Source organism: Chelonus insularis, unplaced genomic scaffold (assembly GCF_013357705.1).
Source record: "Chelonus insularis isolate UGA/USDA-ARS -01 unplaced genomic scaffold, ASM1335770v1 contig_25_pilon, whole genome shotgun sequence".
Lineage (NCBI taxonomy): Eukaryota > Metazoa > Arthropoda > Insecta > Hymenoptera > Braconidae > Chelonus > Chelonus insularis.
The window spans coordinates 821,054-847,297 of NW_023276451.1; the positions used below are offsets into that span (position 1 = coordinate 821,054).

The window sequence follows — 26,244 nt, forward strand, 5'->3', positions numbered from 1 at the left end:
TATTCAATAAATAGAAAATATTTTCATTTGCAAGTCTAACAGGGACACACGATGAAGAGGAATATCAGAGCGTGTTCCAGTGGGAGGAGAAGACTTTTGGTAAAGGGCCGAGTGTTGTGTAGAAGAATGCTAGGAAGTGGTTATGTGGAAAGTGGAGAAGTAATGGAAAGAAAATAGGATACAGAATAAGAGGGAAAGAGATAACATGTTGGTAGAGTCCTGCAGGACCCTCCTTCGTCCTTCGTGACGCTGAGGAGTCCCTGTAGTAGGGGTAAGACTTGTACTGGTGGGGACAAGGAGCGCTCGGCATCTCAAATTTGGTTGGCTGTCTCGAGGCGGTCGCTGGACTACTCGTAGATTCTCGTGGAGGGGAATAAGTGTCGGTAAGGGGAAAGAAGGACGAGGGGTTTAGTGCCTTGGCGCGAGCCCGACAACTCGAAAGTCTGGAATTCCAACCAACAGATCAGTGCCGGCGTTCGTGCGACGCGGGTCTCGAGTTACATAAGTTTTCATTGTTTATGTGCGCGAGAGTTGAAGACGGTGGAGATCTTTTCTTCTTTACCGTATCATCGGAGTAGGTGGTTTTGGAGGGTGTGATAAAAATTGACTATGAAAATTAAATGGAAAAATAGTAATTGATTAATTACAATGCGATTAGTGAAGACTGTGGTGATAAGTGGGAGATTATTGTGACGTATAGATTAACTTTTGAAAGAACTGTGTCACTAGTGAATTAATAACCGTTGTTACTTGATTCAGTTTGTGTACAAACGCTGAGCTGGGATTGATCACGATAATGTAATCGGTCGATCAATCCAGCTTTCTATTTTAGTTTGTTATATTTATTTTAACTCATTAAATTTTATATTTATTGTTAAAGTCAATTCGGCTTATCCGCCAACCGCGCAATCGCAAGAAAATTACGCCGGGTGTTGAAAAACACGCGGAGTTGAGAATGATGCCGTCCTCGTTGGCTGGAAACATCCCCCGATTAAACGCGGCGTCATTGTTCGGGACTTTTATTAAAAAGAATCATTCGGTCATATGATCAATGTAGAACGTGAATTTCTTGTATTTTTAGTTTGATTTTTATTTTATTTCTTGATTTATTGGCGCGGGAATATCGCCAAACAGTCAACTGTGACTTGTGATATATATTATTAATGTGCTCCAAAATATAAACAATAACGTGCTCCGTTTCTAAGATCTAAAGAGCGCCGGTTGGCGCGTTTAAAATTGATATATTAATTTGGAAAACTGTTTACATTATAAAAGACAGAAAGTGAGAAAGTACAACGTGTGTGTCAATTTGTGGATAATATTTATGGTTTAATAACATAAATTATTATTTAAAATCGCGGTGTATATGCGATTCAATAAAGTTCGATCAGACAATATGAGTGAAATGACGAGTGTTGAACAGCAACAGCAGCAGCAATACGGCGGTGGAGGATCCAATCCTGAGCATCATTGCAAAGATTGTGGATTATATTTTGAGAGCGGCAAAAGTCTTGAAGTACACCTGCGGTATCATCAAGAAAACCTGCTGAGTCAGTGGGCCAGTCAAGCCCAGCAGGAGGAGAGTAACAATAACAATAGTAAAGCTGGTAACCACAATAGTCACGTGGGTCAAAAACGCGAAAGTGTGACCGCACCTGCAGATTCAAGTGAATCTTTATCACAAACGCCGTCTCTGAGTCCATCAACATCTCAACAGCAGCAGCAGCAACAGCAGCAGCAATCACAACAACAGCAACCGGCACAACCACCCGTGTCATCCCAACAGCAGCCACCACCCGGCGCGCAAGGTTACAATCACTTTCAAACACCGATGTTCAGTGAAACGAGCTACTTCATGCATAACGAGCAAGCTTACCTGCTGCCACATCATTATTCACCCACCCACGATGATACTACAAACAACGGTGGCAGTAATTATGCTGCAAGGTATCATCCTTACCAACATCAACAGCATTTCTCAAATGAACGAGCCAACTCTGTGAGTTCGACGAGTCCAAGAAGTCCTTTGCAATGTGATAAATGTGGAGGAGTGTTTGATGATGCAAATCAGCTTTCTGAACATGTTAGAGCTAATCATCCTACGTCACCAAATACATATCCAGCACAATATCAACAACTTGGTGGTAGTCCACAGCATTCTCAACAACAACAACAGCCACCGCAACCCCCACATCAAGTGCATACTTCACCTCCTCATAATAATCCACCATCTCAGCCACCTTCTCAGCAACAAAATTTTGATTATAATACAACTGGTGCCATCATTAAACAAGAAACAAAGCAAGAGCAAGAAGAACAAGCTGAAATTCTTGATCTTGATTCTCACAAAGTGCAAACTCACAGATATGAAGATGAAATAGTAAGGATTCATCAGCATCATCAAGACATGCACATGCAACTTCATCAACAACAGCAGCAAGCTATTCAACAGCAGAGGAATGCATCTCATTCGGTGAGTTCTATGTTAGGCTGGCCTCCAGCACAACCTCATGATTATCATCCCGGAATGTCACCTATGGGTCCTATGGGCAATGTATCACCAATACCAGAACAAACTCCATTCATGCGTGGTCAACACATACCTGTAGAATCACCTCGACATTCTGGATCTCCAATAATTACGAGTACTCAGCCTATACCCGGTCATCCAATGCCAACGAGCATACTTCAACAGCCAACGAAGCCACCATTAATATCAAATCAATCGTGGAAGAGTAACGAAGCGCGGAGACCAAAGACCTACAACTGTACTGCATGCAACAAGTGGTTCACTAGCTCAGGCCATTTAAAGCGGCATTACAACACAACGTTACATAAAAACGCTGTGAAACAAAGTAATCAACCAGATCCAGCGAATATGCCAATTAGTGCTCATCATCACCCGGGTCGAGATGCTAATAATATAACGCATTCTACTCGAGGAGGAGGAACTGCTGGGGGAACAGGGAGTGCATCAAGATCTCCAGAACTATCTTCTTCAGGGAGTCCCCCAAACTTGATGGCAGGTCCCTCGGGAGAGGCAGCGAGGGGCCTGCTCAACACGCCTACCAATCTATACACCACCAACAACCATCATTCCAACAGCAACAGCAGCGACTCTTCGGTAACAGTGTGCCTCCAACATCAACAACAACACCCGGCATCCCAACAGCCGGTACCTACAACGGTGCACATGGGTCAATCAATGGTGAACATCAATTCTCCGGTCCAATCTCCAATGGGGGGCCACCACCATCATCAACAAGGTTCCCCATCGTCCCAGTTGGCACAACACCACCTATCAATGGGTTCGCCGTCACCAATATCGGTCCACCATCCCATGACTTCACCCATGTCACCCATGCATCCGCCTCCACCACACCAGCATCTGAGTTCGCCTTCTCAAATGGCGTCCCATCACATGAATTCGCCGTCACCCATGATGCCGGGGATGCCGCCAATGGCTTCGCCTCCAATGGGGGGTACTTCAATGCCTCATCAGCCGTACCCAAACGCCTTGCCCCCCCACGTTACAACTACTACCAGCCTGGGCCTGCTGGGCTCTATCACCAACCAGCTAACTATTATTGGTGAACACAAAAGTGAACATCATCAGCAGACTCAGGAAATGTTACCCGGTTTTGGGACATTCAGCAACCATCAGAGATCCTTACCGAGCTTTGCTCAGTTCGGTATAACCGAGTTTTTAGTAGGCCACAATCAACCTCAGGCTGTTAACGTGGGGGGGCTAAGCCCAGAGGAAGGAATTCCTCAAGACAGAAATTACAACGTTGACGAAAGTTATACTTCATTTAGTCCATCTTCAAGATATGAATCCTTGGCAAACATCAATAGTCAAGAACTTCATCATACAGAAACTACTAATGGAATCATTAAACAATATGAAATTATTCAACGTCATTCATTCCTAAGAGATAATCGTCAACCAGAGACAAACAATAACTTACCTCATCATCAAGGTAAAGAAGAGATTAATCCTAATGTTGGCAAGAACGATAATAATGATGGAACTGGAAAGAAATCGCCTCTTACTACCAAGGAACATCAAGTGACCAGTACCGGTTCACATTACATCTCACAAGATGGTTTTCACAAGTGCATCAAGTGTAACAAAGTATTTAATAAAGCTTGCTACTTGACCCAACACAATAAAAGCTTCCACTCTGGTGACAAGCCGTTCAAATGCAATCAGTGCGGCAAGCGGTTTCCCCTTGAGTACCTGCACGCCGAGCACCTGCAAAAGCACGCAGGCGACAAGCCATACAAATGCGAGATCTGTCCAAAGCAGTTCAACCACAAGACAGACCTTAGACGGCACATGTGCCTCCACACCGGCGAAAAGCCTTACGCCTGTGATACTTGCGGAAAGGGTTTTATCAGAAAGGACCACATGATGAAACACCTCGATACGCACAAAAAGAAGTCCAATAACCAGAATCTTCACCTAAGGGCATAATAAAGGATCATCAAGATGTCGATGTACTCACCCGCTTCGTCGACTTGGAGATCATCATTCCCATAGGTAACAATTAGTCTCTTACAACATAATCCTAACTACAATCAAATTCATCTTCTTATTATATTTTTTTCGTATCGATTCAAAACAATGATATAATATTTTTATCATGTAATAAACAGTCTCATGACCATGATAATAATTAGTTTTCGTTGAATTATTCAAAGAATATTCAGATCATTGATTTTTCAATGAAGACTCTCTTCAATGAATTGTCATGGCCATGAGTTAAACTATTACTTTACTTGCTCAATAATATTTATTTCATGACGATTAGAGAATATTCCTGTTATAATATAAATACAATAAAATCTCAAAAAATCGGGCTTATTGGGAATGCAAAGGTGTATTTTAAAATTAAATTAATGTATTAATTTGAAAAATCGTGATATTCAGAATTGAATCTAGTAGATTATACATGAGAATACGTTTTGATTCAATAGATTGCGATTTGATAGCATTTTCCCAGCTCAATAGTGAGCTAGCTCTGAATATTGTAAATCACAGGCTAATGAATGAATGATAATTGATGGATATTGAATCGATATCGAACCTTCGAAGCTTATCGACTGTACAAAATACATTAAATATCTAGGCATATTATTATTATTATTATATTATTGTAATTATTGAATTAATGTGATCGAATAAAAGATGATGATTGCAAAATCCTACCTATAATACTCGTATTTTATAACATATCATAGTTACATTGAGAACAAGGAAAGAGAAGTAAAAATACAAAGAACAAGAATAAATAAATATTATAGATAGGACCAATGTGGAAACGAACGAATAATTGACTGTTAAATCATCTTAATTGTTTATATATAATAATAATAATAATAATGATATTAATATTAATAATGAAAAGAATAATGATGATGATAATGATAGATTTAAATAAACGAATTTGAAAGAATTTATCCTGTGCTTAAAAAAATGATAAATTCATCAATATGGATCATTATTTAGAAGTGAGAAATATTTAACAAAGTCATGAATTTTTGCCAAATTTAATATTTATGACATTTTCTTTCTCTTAGATTTATAAATCTTCTTATACTCACGCGTGTAAACAAACGAAAGTATTTCTACACATTCCAAAATACGATGAAACACAGTTGGTTTCTCTCGCACGTTTTCACAGTGGGCTCTCTTTTTTTGTAATCTATGATAGCCTAAGTTCTAACATGTGAGTTACTCGAAGGGAGGAATAAACATGATAAAAAATAAAAAAAGAAGAGAAATAGTAATTCCATTAAGTAAAATTATAGAACAAAAAAATCCATTAGATTCTCAACCCACCTAATATTTCTTCGAGAACTACACAAGGCCATGTGAATAAAGTGAAAATAAAAAAAAATAATTAAAAATAGTTAATAACAAAAAAAAATTTGCCATAATATAAATTACACACAATTATTTCTGTTAATCGTTGATTGATTGAGCCAATTAATTACTTGATTGTTTATCAAACAGACATTGTTATGTTATTGCTCGACCGCAATTAGCCAATTTTGTCTTGTTGTTATTTAGAAGTCGATCTTTTTAATGTTCAATTGTTTCTATATAAAAGTCATTAATTTTTTTGCATTATATTTGTTTATATTTAATAATTTTTGTCTTCATTGTTTCGGCTGATCTATTATTAGTCTCGCCCTTATCTTTATCAGCTTAACTACCGTATACCACAGATGCATTTATTTAGGACGAGATCTGAAATAAATATTGTACATAAACAATTTTTTAGTTTATTATTAAATAAAGAAAATAAAAAACGAATTATAGCCTCTTGCCATTTTTTACTACGTAAAGTCCCAGAACAGACTACCTCAGAGTTCAGGAATTATCGATGAATGAAAGAAAGGAGATATGAAATGATGAAAAGCCAATGCAATAATAATAATAATAATTTACAAAAAAAAAAAAAATACAGATATATATCGTACGGGCGAGTTGTGATTTTTTTGTATTAGTTAATGGAAAAAAGTCTTTTTTTTTTAAAGAAAAAAACATTAATTAAGCTAAAATAAAATCGAAGTTGTAATTAATAATTTTAGCAATAAATTATCAATATAAATAATTAAGTAAGCAACTAATTTGTAATTATATTAGAATGAAAGGAGGAAAAAAGAAGGCTATTTTAGCTAAAATAATTTTTTTCTCTAAAAAAAAAAAAAAATTTTTTTTGTAAATATTTAAGTTAATAAAACACAACACCGAAACGATATGAATGATTAATTACATTTTATATCTATTATTGAATGATGTATGTACATTTCTCAATCTAAATTACATGGATCAAAGAAAATATTAATGTTAAAAAATAAATTACTTTCTTCATTCAATTGTGCCATATTTGTATGTAAAATTTCAATTTTAAATTTTTTTTATATATCACGGTAAATGTAATTATTGATGCTAAAATTAGTTGAAAATCATTTTTGAAGAAAAATAAAGGTAAAATAAAATTAGCGACACGTGGTTTCAGTTCCTGTTTAAGGCCGTTGTGACAATAGAAAAAATGAATAGTTGAAAATGTGTTTTTTGTATAATTATTATGCGACTTGTATTATTGTACATGCGTTTAATATTCTGTTTTTATAAATATATTTTATTTCATGAAATATACCTGAATTCATTATTTTATTATTTCCTCTTTTTGTTCCTTTTTAATATTAAGTTTTAATTTTAGTTATAGATATAATTCTTTTTCATATCATATATTATAAATATTTTTTTGCATCTTTTTGCTATATGTCAATCGAATGAAAATAATTACAGTTTGATTGTGTGATTATTAAAGATAAAGATAATTATTTCACGAAGCATAAGTGGAGTTTTCATATCAAGGTAACTTTGGGCATTCGTAAATTAATATGTAAATTGTTGAAGACTTGGTGAAAATAAAAAATAATTAAGTAAATACTCGATGAAATCTGGTAGAATATGATGCATAATAAAAATAATAATGATAATTACAAAAAAAAATCGTGATAATTAAAAAAAAATTTATTAATAACAATTTAACGTCGTTCAAAAATAATGGAAAAGTTGCCCTTTACCAAGTCTATAGTCTCAACACTTGTCTTGTTATTATTAGATTTAGGCAACATCTACCTGACGACGAAGCAATATTGAGCGATTTATCTATTATAATTGAAAAAAAAAAAAGGTAATGAATTAAATAAATAATTGAAGAAATCATGATGTTAGGTGTAGTCCAATATACTGTACTATGCGTTTTCTAGCTAAATTTCTATGTTTTTTAATTCGTTGTGAGCGAATTGTTCTTTTGGAATATTAATATATTATATATATTCAAATTTTAGATTAATTAAGTAAAAAAATGATGAAAGAGATGCCAATCATCGAGCTGCGTGGCGGCTAATATTAGCTTCATTAATGGCACTCAGATAACATCAGTCTCGTCAACTTGAAGACAGACTTAATTGTGTCGATTATGCGTCAAAGAAATAAGATTGATTCGAAATAACTTGTAATTAGTTCACAGCATCTCTTCGATCAGGATTTTTAAGTTTTCTTGTCATCTCAAAAATTCCAAGAATTTCTTTTTTATTGTGAACGAAAAAAATTTATCTCTCCTATAATCATTAATTAATTCACAACACAAGACGTGAAAAAAAATTTTTATGCTTGCTAATAAAATTGAGAAAAGTAATTCTTTTGAGCAATTAAAAATAAAAGAACTAGCTAACGAAGAAAACACAATTTCGTATGAAAATTAAATGTTTTTTCATTGTACTCAGTATAAACAATCACTGCCGCCACGATGATATAACAGAGAATAAAATATTTAAAAATAAATGAATAAATAAATAAATATGACCGATAAATAATAAATATACAAGATAATTGAATAAAAAAATAAAAGAAAGATGTATGAAAACATTATGAATTATGTATTTTGACGATGCCATACACAAGTACCTCATGATGCAAAACACATGTACAAATGTTCATACGATATCAGAATAATAGCTAATTAATAAATAATTAATATCCAAAAAATAAATACTGATTGCGAATTAATTACTTTTATCTCCTTCTCAATCCTTTATTCCCTCCTACTATACCTTGATGGTGATATATTCAACACTAGAATTACGATAAAAGGATAGATTTAATTGGTTAGTAGGAATAATGTGGAGAATGTATTAATGTACACTAACGGCCTCCCTCAATAAACCATAGCCACCTTTGGAAAAACTACGCAAGGATTAACTTGTACACTTTATTGCTCTCCAGCGTCTCTACAGTGTAATGGTGCACATTCTGGCGCATCCTGTGATATATAGTGAGATTACGAGTCTCAGACTCTTGGCTAATGTGAGTCTTTCGTTGCTCGTGGACCATATGTTCTCTTCATACTCAAGGCTGTGAGACCCGATTTCTCCGCAAGCAAACTACAACCATAAGCATATATTCGACCACCGAATAAGTCTCCGGAATTGATACTCTCATCTTATATTACTATTCGCATCAAATATTCATTTATTATAATGAACGATATGCAGTTGGGTAATTTATGAGATTCTTTGTTTAGCTTTGCAGTATTAGCAATTATTTTGCTTTTTTCTCAACTGAGATAGAAAAAAAAAAAATTTAGTGATACATTTATTATTTCGATTTATTTGGAGTCTGTTTTTAGAAAGGAAATTGACTTGAGAATGAATTTTTTATTTAATTTATTATGGATTATTTTTATGAATAACATTGGTTGTAATTTATTACTGTGAGTGTTTAATCATGTTAATTAATAATTAAGATTAGAATTTCCATTAATATACAAGTTTTTAATTAATCACACTTGTATGTGTTGTATACTCAAGATAGTAATTTATGTAAGTTACTTACGCAAGTTATCTCACTCAAGCTATTTTAGTATAATTTTCTTCATTTTTTTTTGTTCCCAGAAGTACTCAAAAAAATTTTTACTTTATTCTTGTACACAAACTGATATATTATTTAATAATCATAATTATTTTTCTCTAAAAAAAACTAATTTAAAAAAATTATTTGGTAGTATTTTAAAAATTCATTGTTTTTTTTTTTATATGATTAAATAAATATTATTTTTTTAATTTTCACAATAAAAATTAAATAATGATTTATTGTCAATACAAAAAAAAAAAAGTATTATTATTCATGATTTTGAATTAAAATTTTTGAATACCCTCTTTTCTATTGGCTCTTAATCAAACATTTAGCAATTTCTCTGAACTCATTGAATAAATAGACGATGACTCTTCAGTCTTCTTTATTCAATTTCCCAGTACTATAATTATTTTTCTCACTACTCATTTTCGTAGATAAATTATACCATTATTATAATCATTTTACCTCAACAGAAATTATTCTAATAATTCTTCATAAAAGTTAAGTGTTTTCGTTCGATGATGTATGACGCAAATTAATTACTAGTAATATAAAATTAAAAACTTTTTATTTAACAGAAAATAATAATTATAGGTTGGAGCATTGAAGATAGTCTAATAAATGACTGTTGGATATTTTGAAAAGTCAAGTGTGTTTCTATAATACATTGACTGTTTTTACGTTGAATGAATGTTCAACCCCTGTGATTTAGATGAAGTAAAGTTAAACATTATTTGGTGGTCGTCATTGATGCGTAGCAAAGGTTTTCCCACACTAAAGACAGCTGTTGTAATGAGTTGCATCCTCACGTTCTTTGATGCTCAAACGGTCCGCATTAACAATCTACGTGACGATGCAGGAATTTGGTTTCCTCTTAATACACATTAGAATCAGTTGGAGTATGATAAACATTTAAAGTATTGGATTTACGAAAAAGGTAAATTTTAGATAGCAAATAAAGAACCGGAAGAGTCCAAAATACTATTCAGCAAATGTTAAAAGAATGAAGTAAAAAAATCAAGAATTTGTATATAAAAGAAATAGTTTTTATTATCTTCTCATTTGTGATTGGTTGAGCCTTTTGGAGTTCATAACTCATATGAGTAAAATACAAGTGAGGCAGGTCACGTGAAAGAAAGTTTAAGGAAGGCCACGAGAAACTTCTTCGTTGTCTCCCTTGACTGCGTTGAAGAGATATTGAGTTAACGCGGTAGACAAGTTATGTTTCCTATATATGTATACTCACAAATAGATGTGATATAATCCTCACTGTTATATCCCTAACGTAATCCCATGGGGAGAATGATCGAGTGAAGCTCAAGCTCTTTTACTCTTTTGTAATTCTCTTTATTCTATCTGTCATATTTTTTGTCATGTTGTTACACTTTTTAGTGCTTCAATATTTTTATTTACTCACATCCTTTGCTTTGATAATTAATAACCTCACTTGTATTTATTTCTTATGTAATTGTTTGGTTTTTTTACATGCTGAGAAAAAAATATATCATTAATTACGTTATTTATCTAATTACAATTGTTTAACAATAATCAATAATCATTCAAAATTATTATTGGAGTCTTCAGATTAAATATTGTTATTTAAAATTTTTTGATAGCGTAAATATTCATTTAATTTCATAAAAGTTTTTTATAATCTGAAAATTGATAAAATATTTAATTAATCAAAATAATTTTTCACTTAATCTAATCCAATTATTTCGGAGTAAAATTAATGAAATTTTATTAGAATAAATAGCATTTTATTAAAAACTCTATGATTAATTCAATTAAATGATTTTTAATATTTTTATTGTATCGTATTGATCCTTTTTTATTTTTGGAGGATTAACCATTATAGAGTAAACAGTTGTGGGTACAGGCGTGAATGCCGTCAAGATTTAATTAGGGATAATAAAGTTGCCAGCAATAAATAAGAAACTCAACTAAATGGCGCGAAATCGGTACAACGAATCGACATATGCGAAGATCCGTTCCCAAGCATTCTCTGTTGCAAAAGCAGGCGTTTGATTCTCCACGGTTTCGAAGCAGAACAAACACCAGATGGTCCACCCTCAATAATAACGAGCTGATCTTAAGTAATACATCTTCAAAGCTTTAGTATATACACTCGATTATCATTTTTCTTTATTCTCATTCGTCCAAGGTATTTTTAAAAATTATCATACATCAAAAAAAGTCGAGATTCATGACTGTGATAACCATTTAAAATCAGAATTACGAATTTTATTGAAAACGTAAGACATAAATTTTTTATTACGCATCACTTCATCTCGTTTAGCAATAAATGTAATAAAAGACTTCTTTATGTGTTTTGTATTGAACAAAAAAAAATCTATATATCTAGCCACCCCCTCCATGTATACATATATGTCTCTCACTCACGGGGAATCGATTTCCTAGAGTCGTCACTCGAAGCATCCGGTCGATCATCTCGCAGCTAAAGCGAGTGGAATTTAAGAAAAGCGTTGACATCAGCCCTGAAGGCCATAGTCAGATAAATCTCTCTAGATGGGACGGGCACTGCGGGATTCTCTATTGAGACTTGGCCCTGGGCCGCAGCTATTCAGGTTCACGAAAGCATATCTCGACGAACAAGCGAGAAAGATAGAAGATGTGTGTGCACCAAGAGAGGAACCAGGTGCATCGCATGAGCCTGGGAAGCGCAAACTTTGTCTAATATATATATATATAAAGTTGTCTTAATGGTGAAGCACAAGCAGATGCTACGCACATCGTTGATGTCTAGCTACGTTCAGTTCTTTCAAAAGTATATTTAATATATAAAATCTCCTGTCATCTTGATGAGTAAACTTTTGTTTGTCCATCCAAAATATCGACGATGCATCAATCTAAATCTCTTTCCGGTCATTTTTCCGACTTCACGCATAAATGAGTTCAGTCATATTTGACTTTCGTCTTCAATTTAAATTTTTTGGTTTGAGAGAACAGGAAAATCTTCTATCAACATAATCAAAATTCAGTCGACCACGACAGATGAAGAAATGAATTCAAATGAACGTTTCTGATGTTTTTTATGACTATTTTTATAAAAGACCGCAAGAAAATATATAGCCGAGTACTCTTTATTCGTAATTCTCTTTCAAGTATATAAAATAAAATGCTCATCGAGTGACAGTTATTTTGCTGCTGACTCTTTAGATGAATTTATTAAGTGATTCTAGAGTGATGATTTCAGAAACTTTTATGATGAAAAAATATATTCTGATGAATATTTAATTTCCTTTTTACTTTTTTCGTTATTTATTTAAATTATTTAGTTCTATTGAATATTTGAATATTTTATTTACATCAAAACTTGGGAATTGAAGTATATTTTTACTGTCAAACATTGCACTTGAATTTTTTGAGTGAATATTGAATTTTCTAGTGATATTGTCAAAACTAAGCACTTTTAATTTAAATATTAATCTAAGATGAAGGGAGATTTTTTAATCTAAGTCTTTTATAGTTAAAAAATATTGTATAGGCAATTCTACGAATTGATTGAACTGAGGATAGAGTTGAAAATTGACAAGTCATCTCCTTGAATGACGAATGGAGAGATTAGGGATTTCAAGGATCCTTTGTTGTCAAGACAGAAGAATGCGATGATGCATTTGGACTTGACATGATGCTAAATTTTTACTCATTTATACTTTTACTTTTTACCTCATGTTTTTTATCAACGCTTAAATATCACAAGTCATCTATTCCACTGCAATTACTTTTATTTTCATTTAAGTGATAATAAATTAAAACAAAAGTAAAAAAAGCATACTATAATTAATGAAAGAATATTAAATAAACGGAAAATATTTTAATTTTAATGTGGATGCAACAATGAGATAATTCGTTATTTAACGCTCGGAAGGATATAGTTCCGCAGGGTTGCTTCACCAACGAGCTAAAAATGTAACGAACCCCTTTTATTCGCGATTCACTTGGGGCTCTGGTTACAGGATACCAGGGCATTAGTAAAAACGCGATATTGTCTGACTCAACAGGTTGCCACCCTTCACCCTTCTTTCCCGCCCCCGATATTCCCTGCCGCTCTATATACTCATCTCTCTATTAAACGAATCCAATGATAGAGAGGTTCTTTTCATTTTTTCTTTTTCTCTTTCCCAATAAAATGCTCTGATTTTTATCCAAAAATATACTAGAAACCATGTTTCAGTAATTCTTTTTTTAAATAGTTTTTTACCAAAAATTTATTAATTATTGCAACATCATATTTTTAGTAAGACTAAAATTACATAGAAAAAAATGCATTAAACTTTTTAACATTGAGAAACAATTTTATACATCAAGATAATGTTCGATTGAATAATTTGAATAAATTATCTTATTGATTTAAATAATATTCTATTAGTTTCTCAATTAGCACATGACACATAAAACAGTCGAAAATTAAAACCTTTAATTTATTATTTTTCAGTCATTAGAATAATTTTAAAATTAATGAAATTGTTTATTAAAACTATCCTATGAACCATCTCATTTAAATAAGCATTTTTTTTATCAACATGAATTTTATAAAATTAAAAACTTATTTTAAATAAATTATTGTGATTACAAATAATTTTTAAATTACATGTAAATCATTAAATTAAAGCTTTCGTTTGTTATAAAATTGTACTACAAGAGCACTTACTACTATCATTATAAGCAAACCATTTTCATTATTTAATTTTTTTTTAACTTAATTCCACGTTTTCATAAGATGACAGACATCTTGCAATAACAATTCCCTTGTCAAGTACACTATCCCTTTCCTAAAACTTTCATTCTGTGTAGTTTCGTTCATGACCACGCCATATGTGTAATCCATGTCAAGAAAATCCCAATCAGCTGCTCACCAGATCGTCCAAGAGGATTCCATTCAACAATGGATACCAGCATTCTTGGAGTTTCTTTGCTACGGGTCATAAAGTTGAGCAGTGCACGTGATCCTTGCATGTGTAGGTGCATGTACCAAAGAATGCAATACATGTCCAGTTCTGTAAGTACAAGAAGTCTTCGCACGTGACACATTTTTTATACGACTGCTTAATATTTTTTGTTAGGGGTGTAAGATCATCCGTATTGTTCAATGTTACATGTCAGAATTGATGGATACTTTGATGGATTTGTAGCTAAAAATTTTTTTCAGCTCGATGAATCGATTTTCGAAATTCAAATATTTTTCAAGAAGATTGAAAGCTATTGAGACAAAAAAAAATTATACGACTTTCTGTTGCATAACAAAACTCTGTAATTTTAGAAGACAGAGATAAAACATATGTACTGGCATGTTTTTTTTTCTTTTTTGGAGAGACTATGGATCCATTAAAATATTTTAGAACATATTTCGCCACTTTCTCTTTTCTTCTGAAAAAAAAATATCACCGATCAAGTTTCTCGGACTGTTCAACTCAACAAAACATTGGTCCATGTGCGACAGTTACGATATAGAATCTCTGCTCAAAAATCGACAATGGACACATTAAGATACGCGATCGACATCAAGAGAAAGTCACAGAAATATTATTTGTTACAAAACCGAGTTTCTTTTCTTCAAATTTTAACAAAATACGTAACTACAGAAAAAATCATTCTTTTCAAGAAAAAAAAAACCGTGTGAAATATCTTTAATGAGGGGTTAAAAGCCGAGAGGTTACATGCATTAAATTGTAGCAAAATATCTCAAATAAATCATAAACGACGTTTTTTTTAGAAGGTAACTCTATGAAAAAAATTAATTTAACCCTTTATAAGGATATTTTTTACCTCCAATAAGTAAAAGTGCCTGTCCACTCTATACAGACTAGGCTTTTTTCTTGATTCCAAAAATTTACTTTATCCAAGTGGTTCTTTTATCAAACTCATGATCATATGACTTGAAGTAACCCCGAATCCCTTTTAATCTTTTAATCCTTTCTCAACCCTTTATAGAGTTCTTTATATAAAACCAGTCAAAGGTCTCGAGCATTTTATAAATTACATTTCTGAAATATAATAAGTTGCTGGTAAAATAGGTAATATCGTCATTTTTCTTTGTAAAAGCATAAAAATTTGCGAGCAACGTGACAGCCGTTTTATATCTTTTAAACCTTCCCCCTTGCTATGTAGTGCGATTTATTTTCTGTTTCTGTCTCAATCGCTTTTTTATTTTCCCTTTCACTTTCGCTGTAATCTAACTCTTGCCCTCACCCTTCTTTCCCACGGAATATTTTTGAGCTTTCCTGAAATGTGTACACCGGCCGCTGCAACACCAAACGCTGAAATAATCATCGTCAGGAGGATTCAAAGATTTCTTTAGCAGGGGTTGATATAATTTCCAAAGCGATACGCTTCACGGAAATAACTGGAGCATTGTGATCTCTAAGGACAAATCTTGATGGACATGAATGATTTTGGAAAATATATTTTTTTTCATTTTTATTTCTTCAATTTGTCTAAGATGCACTTTTTACGGCTCAGATTAACATCAACAGATCAATTGATGGACGTCATTCGGAAGACTAAAAAAAATTTCTAAAAATTATAAATAAATTAAAAATTAAAATAAAATAGTTTCAGTTTTTAAATTAAATTTTAATTAATAATAATTATTGATTCAAAAAATACTCAGTTCTTTTTAAATTATTGGATTTTGTACATTATATTTTCTGTTTCTAATTCTTGATCCGTTGCTATGTTGATTCAATATTAAATATTTAATGATAATTGTTATTTCGAAATTAATTTTGTTATTTTATTATTCACATTCTTGTTGATTTTATTGGAAGAGTTGTTTTCCATAATAATAAAAATAGTGTCATGAGATATGGTATTTAAATAGTTTTTCTCTCGAGCGTATTGAGTCTTGAGATCATCCAACCGGAAGAAGGTGTCACCCTGGGCGGAACAGCGCAAGTGCACGCGCAGCATCGGCAGGTTTCAGTATTCCATTCATTCACGTTATACACTTTGAACGTAGTAAAAACGTATGCTTTTCTCTTCTATTCATTTGTACTCATGATGCGCAATCCATGAGCAGGATATCCTCAGATTTTTAAATCAATGACCTACATCCGATATCCATCTCATTCGTCGTTTTTTATTCCTGAAAAAAAATAATTATTTCATGAATTGTCATTCTCAAGAAATCGTGAGATACTGAGAGCAATTATCGGATTTTTTTTAACAAAGAATTTTTTTTTCATGACAAAAATATTTCCATTATTGTTATTAGGTAGGGGAAGATGAAATAAACATAGACCAGAAGTGGTTATCACAGCGATAATGTTAGACTCGTAGAGACAAACAAATTTGAGAGAAATATGTAATCTTAATGAGTAAGCAGAAAAATCGTATACTTAAGGGAAGAGATAAAATATTTAATGGTTGATTTTAAGAGCTTAGTTTTCCAGTTAAAAGTGAGAAATGTTTTTTGTATGTTAGCTTACTCCTCGTGTCAACAAATTTATTTAAAATAATATTGAAAAAAATATTTTTCTTATTTTACTTCAAACGTGTACATTAATTTTTATTAATCAGCATAAAATATTAAAATAATAATGTTTCTGTATTAAATTCTATTACTTTAAATTCAAATCATGTAATCCGATACAAAAAATAAATTTATTTACGACTATTTAACCTGAAGAATAATTGGAGCAGTTCTGAGGAAAATAGCAGATATTTTGAATTCTTCAAGCTCTACATTTGCTATAAAAAATAATTACACGGCATGTACTTAATGAATTTTCAATCTACCTATCATGCAAATGAGACAATTAGTTTAGACTTTTGATCAAAAGAATGAAGATTCACTACCTCAATCCTCAGGTGAATTCCAGTGAGTAGGTCTTGGCATTGTATCCGGATGCATTGGCTACCTGTCGTGCAAGGCACGAGGAAGTTGTTGGGATGGACCCCATCGAGAAGAGAGAGAGCGGACAAGGTTGGACCCTGAGTCTCACTCACAAGTTTATGTCAAGGAGGGCACCTTGGCGCTCTTCGCATACATACACGTATGTGATCGGCCGAGGGTACCTTTTTGTCACAACCCTGATGCGGTTCTGGTCGCGTGCCGGACCGGAATCTCTTCGTTTTTTTTTCTTTCCCTTTTTGCAGGTACAGTTGTGTGCGCCGGACGAACCTGTACATTGGGTCAATCGGGGATTAACCTGGTTACTCCTGATATGGGATGTGACTGGCGCCATTCACGTGACTCAAGTCACAGGTGTGCTGTATTTCCAGAAAAACAGAAAGCCGGTTACTCTCGATTTATATGTATACATGTGATAAATGTTTGTGTTATTAAGTTGTGATGCAATGGCTTCAGAAAAGTTGGGTATTGCAAACATGATATGCTTTGGTATAATTTTTTTTTCATCAAGCTCATTTACAACCTGATAAAAATTATTTAAATGTTATGAAAAAATAGATAGAGTAAAAAAACCACAATTTAACGAACCAAGTGTAACCATATCATTACTTCCATAAATTATTTATTATTTTCTCAAAATAATTATTGTATATTGAAATTGTTATAATTGATGATGTTTGCATTTTGTTGCCAGGGAATTCATGATTTTTCATTTAAAAATAATTTACTATAAAAATATATATTATTGAATGTAGAATTAATATTTTTATTGAAAATAATGTTTTGTTACATAATATTGAATGTTTTAAAAAGAATAAAATTCTTTTGTAATGAAAGTAATTTTATAATTACTTTCGTTTGCTGTAGGACATAATGTCTATTATTATATTGGTATACCATTATTCTTCGGTTTCTTCCAAATCTAATATTTTTATTGTACCAGCATGTTCAGAACACATTTATTTATGAGAAAAATATTTTTTCAATCTGAAATAATAAAATTTCTCCACTTCTTTAGCGGAGCGTTTTTCTAACATCTTGAGTATAACAGTAAATATTGTGTTAAAAATTCCAAAAGTTTAACAGCTTCAAGTGAGATGGTATTGCCAGATAAATGATAATAAAATTTGGCTCACAGACTAAAAGAAATATTCCAGATACTATATAATAATTTAGTGAAGCTGCAGTAGAGAAGACATTTCCTTCCGAGCAAAGAAAACTACTTTGTTTTGTACCTCTTAACGTGTACACTAAAGCTATAAAATTTACGATCGACCAAGTAAAATGGCTTCGACAACTTTACTTCGTCGAGTTTGTGAAAAATGCTGGGTTGGCAATAAAACAATTTATAACGTTTCGCCTGGGTTTTATATGCCTCTCTGTGTACTATGAACTTGTGCCACGTTGACCAAGTAATTTAGAGTTTTTAAAGGAACATGCTGGTCATGACCAAGCTTCTATAAATGCATAGCATGCAAGTATACAAATGTTTGGGATTAAGAGAAAAAATATTTTAATAGTGAAAATAAATAACGCTAATATTTCTTTTTCTATTATGCTTTCATCAATTTTAAGGACGAAATATTTTTTCTCACGCTAAAATAATACCCATCTTAAATTATTCAAAGTATTTTTCAATTAATTTTAGCTACGATTTTTTTTTCAAATAATTGAAAATATTTCTTTAATAAAACTACAGATATTTTCAAATACGAAATTTTTATTTTAAATTAATTGTTTAAATTTTTAATTGCTTTTCTTTTATATCTATAGGTTAAAATAAATTGATAAGAATGAACATCAAGTTCCCATAATATTGTTAATAATTTTATAAAATAATTATGAGCTTCATTTTACCACCCACCACCTTATTAAGAGTCATTACAAAAATCTACGATCCCAATCTAACCATTGCCCTACCGATCCCTATTCATGTTAACAGTTAACGGTATCTCTAGAAATACCTTTCAAAGCTTCCTAGTCTCCTGATACTTTTACAACACCAAATGACTTTTAAACCCTTTGAGGACAACTCCGTCCAGTCATTCTGTCCTTTTCTCTCTACCTGAACTCTTCAGTTTAACCACACCTGCACCAACATAATCATAGCGTTCTTTCAAATTGATCTCAGTCTTTTATCTTCTGCAATAAATAGGTCAGAAATTCTAAAAAAATAGCAAGTAAATTATCTAGATTACTTAGAACTTATAACGGTATTTAATTATTTCCGGCATAAATTTGCACAGATCGTTGCGAAAATTTAAAATTTATTGACAATTAATCACAACCTTTGGACTCCACCAATGTATTAATGTTGGTAAATATATTCGGAGACTTTATAAACTTTTTTGTTATGGTTGTTAAGGAACTCTCGGGCTTAAGCGAAAAGTCCTGATCATGAATCAAATCGCATTAAACTCACAGATGCATATTCATGGGAAACATATGCAGGATTACACAGATTTCGTTGCGACACGCCTATAACTGGGGGCTCCGTGCATCAGCCAAAAAGGGTTCTTGGTGTATTTATCAAAAGCCTAAAATGATGACTGTAGAAGTGAGAAAGAGACCTGAAATTGGTCTAGTCGTTTTTTTTTACAACGGTCCTTTCATAATAGATGGATTTATGACCTGCAACGAAAGCACTTGTGTAATCGATAGAATGTCAATAACTGCAATATACACCACGTGTAATGCAAACTTAAATCAAACATAGTTTAATCTATCGTTTTAATATTTTATCAATCGCTTATAAAACACAACAGCTGTTGATTTGATCATGGGAATGTGCATATCATAAATTACTCCAAAATAATTCCCTGATGCAAAAGGGAATGTGTCTAGTCCATGACAGATGTGATGAAATAGTTTTTCTTTATGAACAAAAAGTGGTATAAATCAAAACTATGGAGCTAAGAAATTTAAATCTGGACATTTATTTATGCGTCTGCAGGAAATGAGAAAATTTAAGAAGTTGATATTGAGCTATTGTAGCTCCTTGGCTCGTGCTATCTAGGTGCTTTGCATTAAAAAAAAAATCCCTGAGAGTTATTCAAGACGAAAGTGAGAGTCTGGCACACGATCAGAGACCGTGTGTTGTTATTACGTCGTCTGACCGTGAATGCACAGCAAGGATTATGAGGCGCGTGTATGCTCCAAGTAGGAGGTCCTTCTCCATCTTATATTTGCTTTTCTCTTTTTATGCATCCTCGGGTGTTGGAGTCGAGGCCTCGAGGCATCGTCGGTTACGCGATCGTTGTGTCACGCACCGGATTATCCTAGACCGGAAAGGAAACACAAGGGTTGCAGCCGCGGTTTCGCGCCAGAAAGACCGCGCGCGCGCCGTGAGTTGTATGCGAATGCTATTCAAATGCAGATCCCCAACAGAGAACCACATGAATGCTGTCGGTCCATAGGACCGCGAAGAAACTCGAGACTACTTTTCGGATGATTGTATGCATACATACATGATGTCGTACGCAAATTCGGTTGAGGGGACAATTTTCGAATTGGAGATATACATTCAAACATGACGTCTTGAATTGTAACGAGCACTTTATTCTTACTGTTGCATCAATGTAGAGAACCGGATACCGACCGTTTTAATTTTAAATTATATACGTGGGATTCATTTGAATACACCTGAATGCTGCTCACAATTCTTTATTTCTTATTTTTGACATACTTCTGTTTGGCAATCATGAAAATAATATCAATTGAGAGTATTGATGGTAATTTTATAGAAAATTAACTTGATGGGGGTTCTGTTCAAATTTTCAAATAAATTTACTGCTATTGTTAACATATTTTTTATCCACTTAACAAGATTCAATAAATTCTTACCGTGGACTTCTTTTTTTTCAACATTCTCTTTATTTTATTAATGATCAATGACTAGTAATCAATAATACTTTCCAAAAATTATTTATATTTTTATGTGGACGTAAAAATTATTTTCTGCGAAAATTTTATCGACAAATTTTGATTTTATTTAATCAAAGATGCTTCAAGTGAATAGAAAAAATGATTGAAACAATATAAATCTTTATTTACAACAATGGTATGTCAAAATGGTCCTCACTTTACATATTTTCATGTCGCACGTCTCATTATCGATCTCATGGGTGAAATAAAGCTGATAAAAGGAGTTAGAGAAGCAACAAGAAAAGAAAAATCGAGCGATAGAAGATTTAGGACCGGATCTAGAGTGCTTCGTTGAGTGGGTACTAATCTTGTAAAAAATCTCTCGGATTTTAGATAACAAACTTTACTTCTTCAAAATTTTTTCTATTTTTTTCTACACATTTTCTTCAAATCTGATAAGGAACTTAAATATTCTCAGCCTTGTCTGCATTTTCTGTCTCATTATTTAGCTTCTCTCTATCACACATTCGAAACAAAAATCTCACAGTGTTATATGATCGCTTTAGATATGAAAGAAATAAAAAATAATAGTTGGGACAAGAACTGAAAGGATCGAAGATATATAAGAAAGTTCATGACAATGAACAATTCCTTGTTGTGGTAATAAAAGGACGAGCATAGATATATATATATATATATATATACATATATATCGATACAACCAATCAGATGATTCATAGCAGGAAAAGTCCTTGACAGCTTACCTGTCAAATTTCTTCCCCTTTCTTAGGTTCATTCACTCATAAATCTGCGCAGACACCGAAACGACGACTCTCTAATAGCATCAGCGTGGAAGAGAGAAAACAATGTTCCGCATCGTCAAACCGAAACAGTCATGCAGATATTGTGAAGAAGCTTCTTCTATTGCAAACAAGACTAATGCTGAAAAGATGTTCGGAAGACAATAGCAGTGAATTTTGCAATTGACGAAAGGAGAGACCTCCTGGAGTGTTTAGAACAAAGAATAAGCAATCCTTGTCAGGTATTGACGTTGAGGTATTTATAGCCAAAGTTCTAGTAGTTGATGTTGGTCAGACCAGAAGTCGAGGTTACTGAAGTACATACTAGACTACTTGATTATCAGTACAGATTTCAATTTCTACATTCATCCACAGCATATCAGGAGTAGGAGCTTTTGATGATACTGATACATACGCCTTGAAATTACCAAACATCCGTTGAAATGAAAAATGGCTTTTTCAGTCATAAAGTATTTTATTAAGATTGTTTTCGTCAAGGAATTCCATATGGTTTTGGAATATGAGTCACTCAGAGATATACATATTTATTATTTGGATGAAATATTGTTTCAAAAATTTTTTCTCATGGATTTGTGTTTAAATGTGTATAAGTTTTTGTAATTTAATTTAATTTTTATTATAAATTTTGGAAATTTTTTCTTTTATGTTTCTTACGTTGAAATTCATGTCTATTTCTAGAAAATAAATATTCATTTCTTCTGAGAAGAAGCCCTATTATTTTAAATCTATATTTTCTTCTTAAACTAAGGAAATATTTTTTTCGTTATAATAAGCTAGAGAACCAGAATTTCTTGATTCAAGACAATATTTTATTATGTTTATTGAGTATACTTAATACTATAATTACTTTTTGTTAGTATTATTTTTCCTATGGTAATCATTATTCTCTGGTTTTTGAATAAATATTTTTCTTCAATGAAATACTCAATTATGGTACAAGATGTTAATCTCAACTGGACGACAGCTGTTTTTGTAACTGCAAAATTATTATAATAAATTTAAATACTATTTATACCCTCAGAATTCAACCCAGTATTATCATCAGTATCATTGAATCTTTGGAGAACATTGTTGATAATCTATTGATGTAAAACGTGAATGCTTTACTGCCAATAATTATTACCTATGATGAATATTTGTTTGATGAAAATTGAGTCTCTGAGCGAGAAAATAAAATTTTGCTAGTGTATATTATGCTGCTCTCTGCCCTATACCATCGTCTCTACTTCTCTCTGGTCCTTGTAACCCCAGTACGCCCCGCAGGGATGCTAATGAAGCTGGACGTTAATGAATCCATTTGAGAACCATGAAGATTTTAAGATAACCAGTGATAGATTTCTGCTCAGGAAACTCTGCCCCTTATATTCTCTCTACATTTATCTGTAAAGATTAGTTTCCCTGCCGAGTTTTTTACTCACTCTCTAGGGAAAACTCTGACATTGAAGTATGTAGATGAATTGTCATACATTGAACACTGTTAAAAATTATTCTGTCATCCCTGTCCTGATAAGAGAAGTCCACTAACATTATTTGTCAAAGTTATAATCAATTTCTAAATCTATTTTAAATGTTAACATTTCTTTTGTTTTATAATTTATCACTGATAAGAATATGAAGAAACTAGGATTTATTCAAATGAGGCTTCGTTAAAAATTGTTAGATAGTTGTTAAGATCAGAGCTTGATTTTACAAAAAAATAATGGTGGTATTTTTCTAATAAATTTAAATAATTTAACGTTAATGATATAAGGAAAAAAAAAAATAAGAAATCACTTATTTTTTTAATGGTTTTTTTTTCCTTTTAAAAATAAATTTATGAAGGTAATTGGAAATATTTCCATTTATTTTCCTCAGTGGATAGTTGAAGTTATGTATTTTAAAGTAGATAATAAATTATTTTTAATCACCTAATGTTGAATGGTGTGTGAAAAATGAAATTTGCAACAAAGATCAGAATTAAACTCCCTCGACCACTGATCATTAATTATAATAATGGTGAAAAATGCAAATAATATTGAAACAAACAATACCATTGACCTCATTGTACTTGTGAAATTTAGGAGTGTTGCATTTCTGCAGAAACGTGTGCTCATTGTCGCTCGTGGCTAATGAGATTATATTGTTCCAAGTAATAAATTACATAGACTTCAAGTCATTTAAAGCAGTTATAAATTTCATTTCGTGGTATTTATTCATTAACAAAATTGTATAGTTACAGACAGTACCATTCCATTTAGCGATTAAAAGCATATCATTTTAAATAGATAATATTAAATTTACTTCATCACATAGTCTATTCTACAATTTACTATTCTCTTCTAACAACTATGCTTGTTGTACATAAACCATTGTAATTTTGGTCATGGACAAATTTCAATGGGTAGTTTGACTATGGTGAAAAAGGTTCGGCTTAACCTTCGTTCCACCCCCTCACTCCCTTGCGTCTCTTTTCTTTTCCCCCCTTGTCTATCTTTCCTCTGCTCCTCTCACCTCTCTGCATCGTTGTGTAGCCACGACGAATTTCCTAACGTTCATCACCCGCTGCGTCTCTCTACACCCGGACAATAGCACTCTCCGACTGATCGACGACAATCGCACGAAAATCGTGACGGTTTTACTGTCGTCGAAAATCCATGCTAAATATACTGCTGTATTCACACAGACTTCTCAGTGGAAAAATGCGCTAGAAAATTCTTAGTAATGCTGTTTACGCCATTCGCCTCTTTCACGCATTTTCAACTAGATCTAAAGCTAAGTCGTTAATCACAATTTATTCCAGCAATTTTTTATTCACATTCAATCTGCAGATTTCAAGGGAAATAAATTATTTTCTTGCACTATAAATGGTTGCATATTATTCATTGTGTGCAAATATGAACAATTAATGAAAAGTGCATGGTTCTGTTTTAGATTTAATGATACAATTCAATATTAAAATTCTCTTTTATTTGTTTAAATTAACTAAATTGATTCATTTATATTAATAAAGATAATAAATATTTTAAATTTATTTTTACTTTGAAACAAATATTTTACTCGGCCTCCATAGACGTAGCATTACTTTTTTTCTTTAACGTTTGAAAAGAAAATTTGAATTTTTTTTTTAAATTAATAAGCCGATAAACTTTACTATTCTAATGACAATTTTTATTAATTTATTTATGAACACGATAAAAATTATTGATGTTTTTTTAAATAATTAAAATAATTGTATAAAATAAATTAATATTTGAATAAAAAATCGTGATTTCCTTTTTAATCAATTGATTATAGATAATTGAAAAAAAGTAATTTTAAGAAATTTATTTTTTTCAGTCTCGAAAAAAGCATGCTACATCAGATGAGAGGGTTTAGAATGATGAAGATATCCGGATATCCGATGGAAAGTGTCCGAATGCCTCGTCCTGTTGACTCTGTTATAAAAGACTATTCGAAAGGTCTTCGATGTCCAAAACAAATCCAAGGGATCGTAACTCCCTTGAGGATTTCTCTTTGGTCCCTCAACCACCAGTGCTACCGCTACAGCCATACTTCAAGTGTATATATGTATACTATGCCTATAATGTTCGACTTGTTCTCCCTTCTAGCACGCCCTTGGCTTTCTCTACTGAAGATGAACTTCAGTAAGATCTATATACATGTATATATATGTACATATTGCAGAGAATCGCAACGCAACGAGAGGAATGTCATGAATAATTTGTTTTCGCGGGATAGAGAAGCGTCTACGACTATGGAGTAGAGGGATAGATGCCACACCAAAAGAGGGTAGTGCTTTCTGTCCTTGTCTTTTTGCTACCCATTTTAATGTCAGCTAACTTAAATTTTGAAATTTAAAATCTCCTTCTGTGCACAAATCTTGTAAAAATGTTCAATAATTTTTTAGTTAAATAAAAAATATTTTCAATACAATATTAATTTATTTTTGACCAGAAAACAAAAAAAAAATTAATCATATTTATTCATTCTTGTCGCTTTTCTTTAAATTATTGATTGATGGTACATTAGAAAATTTTGAAAGGTAAATTAGTGACTTTCTCGAATGATTTCTTTTTTACATCGGTTTATATTTGCAGTCTGCTGTATATCTTTGTATAATGGAAAATCTTTATTGAGTTTAATATAATGTCGCAAATAAAATTATACTGTTAAAAGTCTTACGTACATAATAAAGTAGAGATTCTACTATTTTATGGTATTTTATATTAATGAGAATGTAATCGCATTATCCGATTACCCAATAA

At 32.2% G+C, this 26,244-nt stretch overlaps 1 protein-coding gene across 1 annotated transcript; it reads left to right on the plus strand.

Moving 5' to 3' along the window:
• Window positions 1-389: 389 nt before the first annotated feature.
• LOC118064831 (cell wall integrity transcriptional regulator CAS5-like) lies at window positions 390-4,566 on the plus strand. The gene has a single exon (XM_035079708.1). The coding sequence runs from the start codon at window positions 1,367-1,369 to the stop codon at window positions 4,475-4,477; it is 3,111 nt and encodes a 1,036-aa protein (XP_034935599.1). The 5' UTR covers window positions 390-1,366; the 3' UTR covers window positions 4,478-4,566.
• The last annotated feature ends 21,678 nt before the right edge of the window (window positions 4,567-26,244 follow it).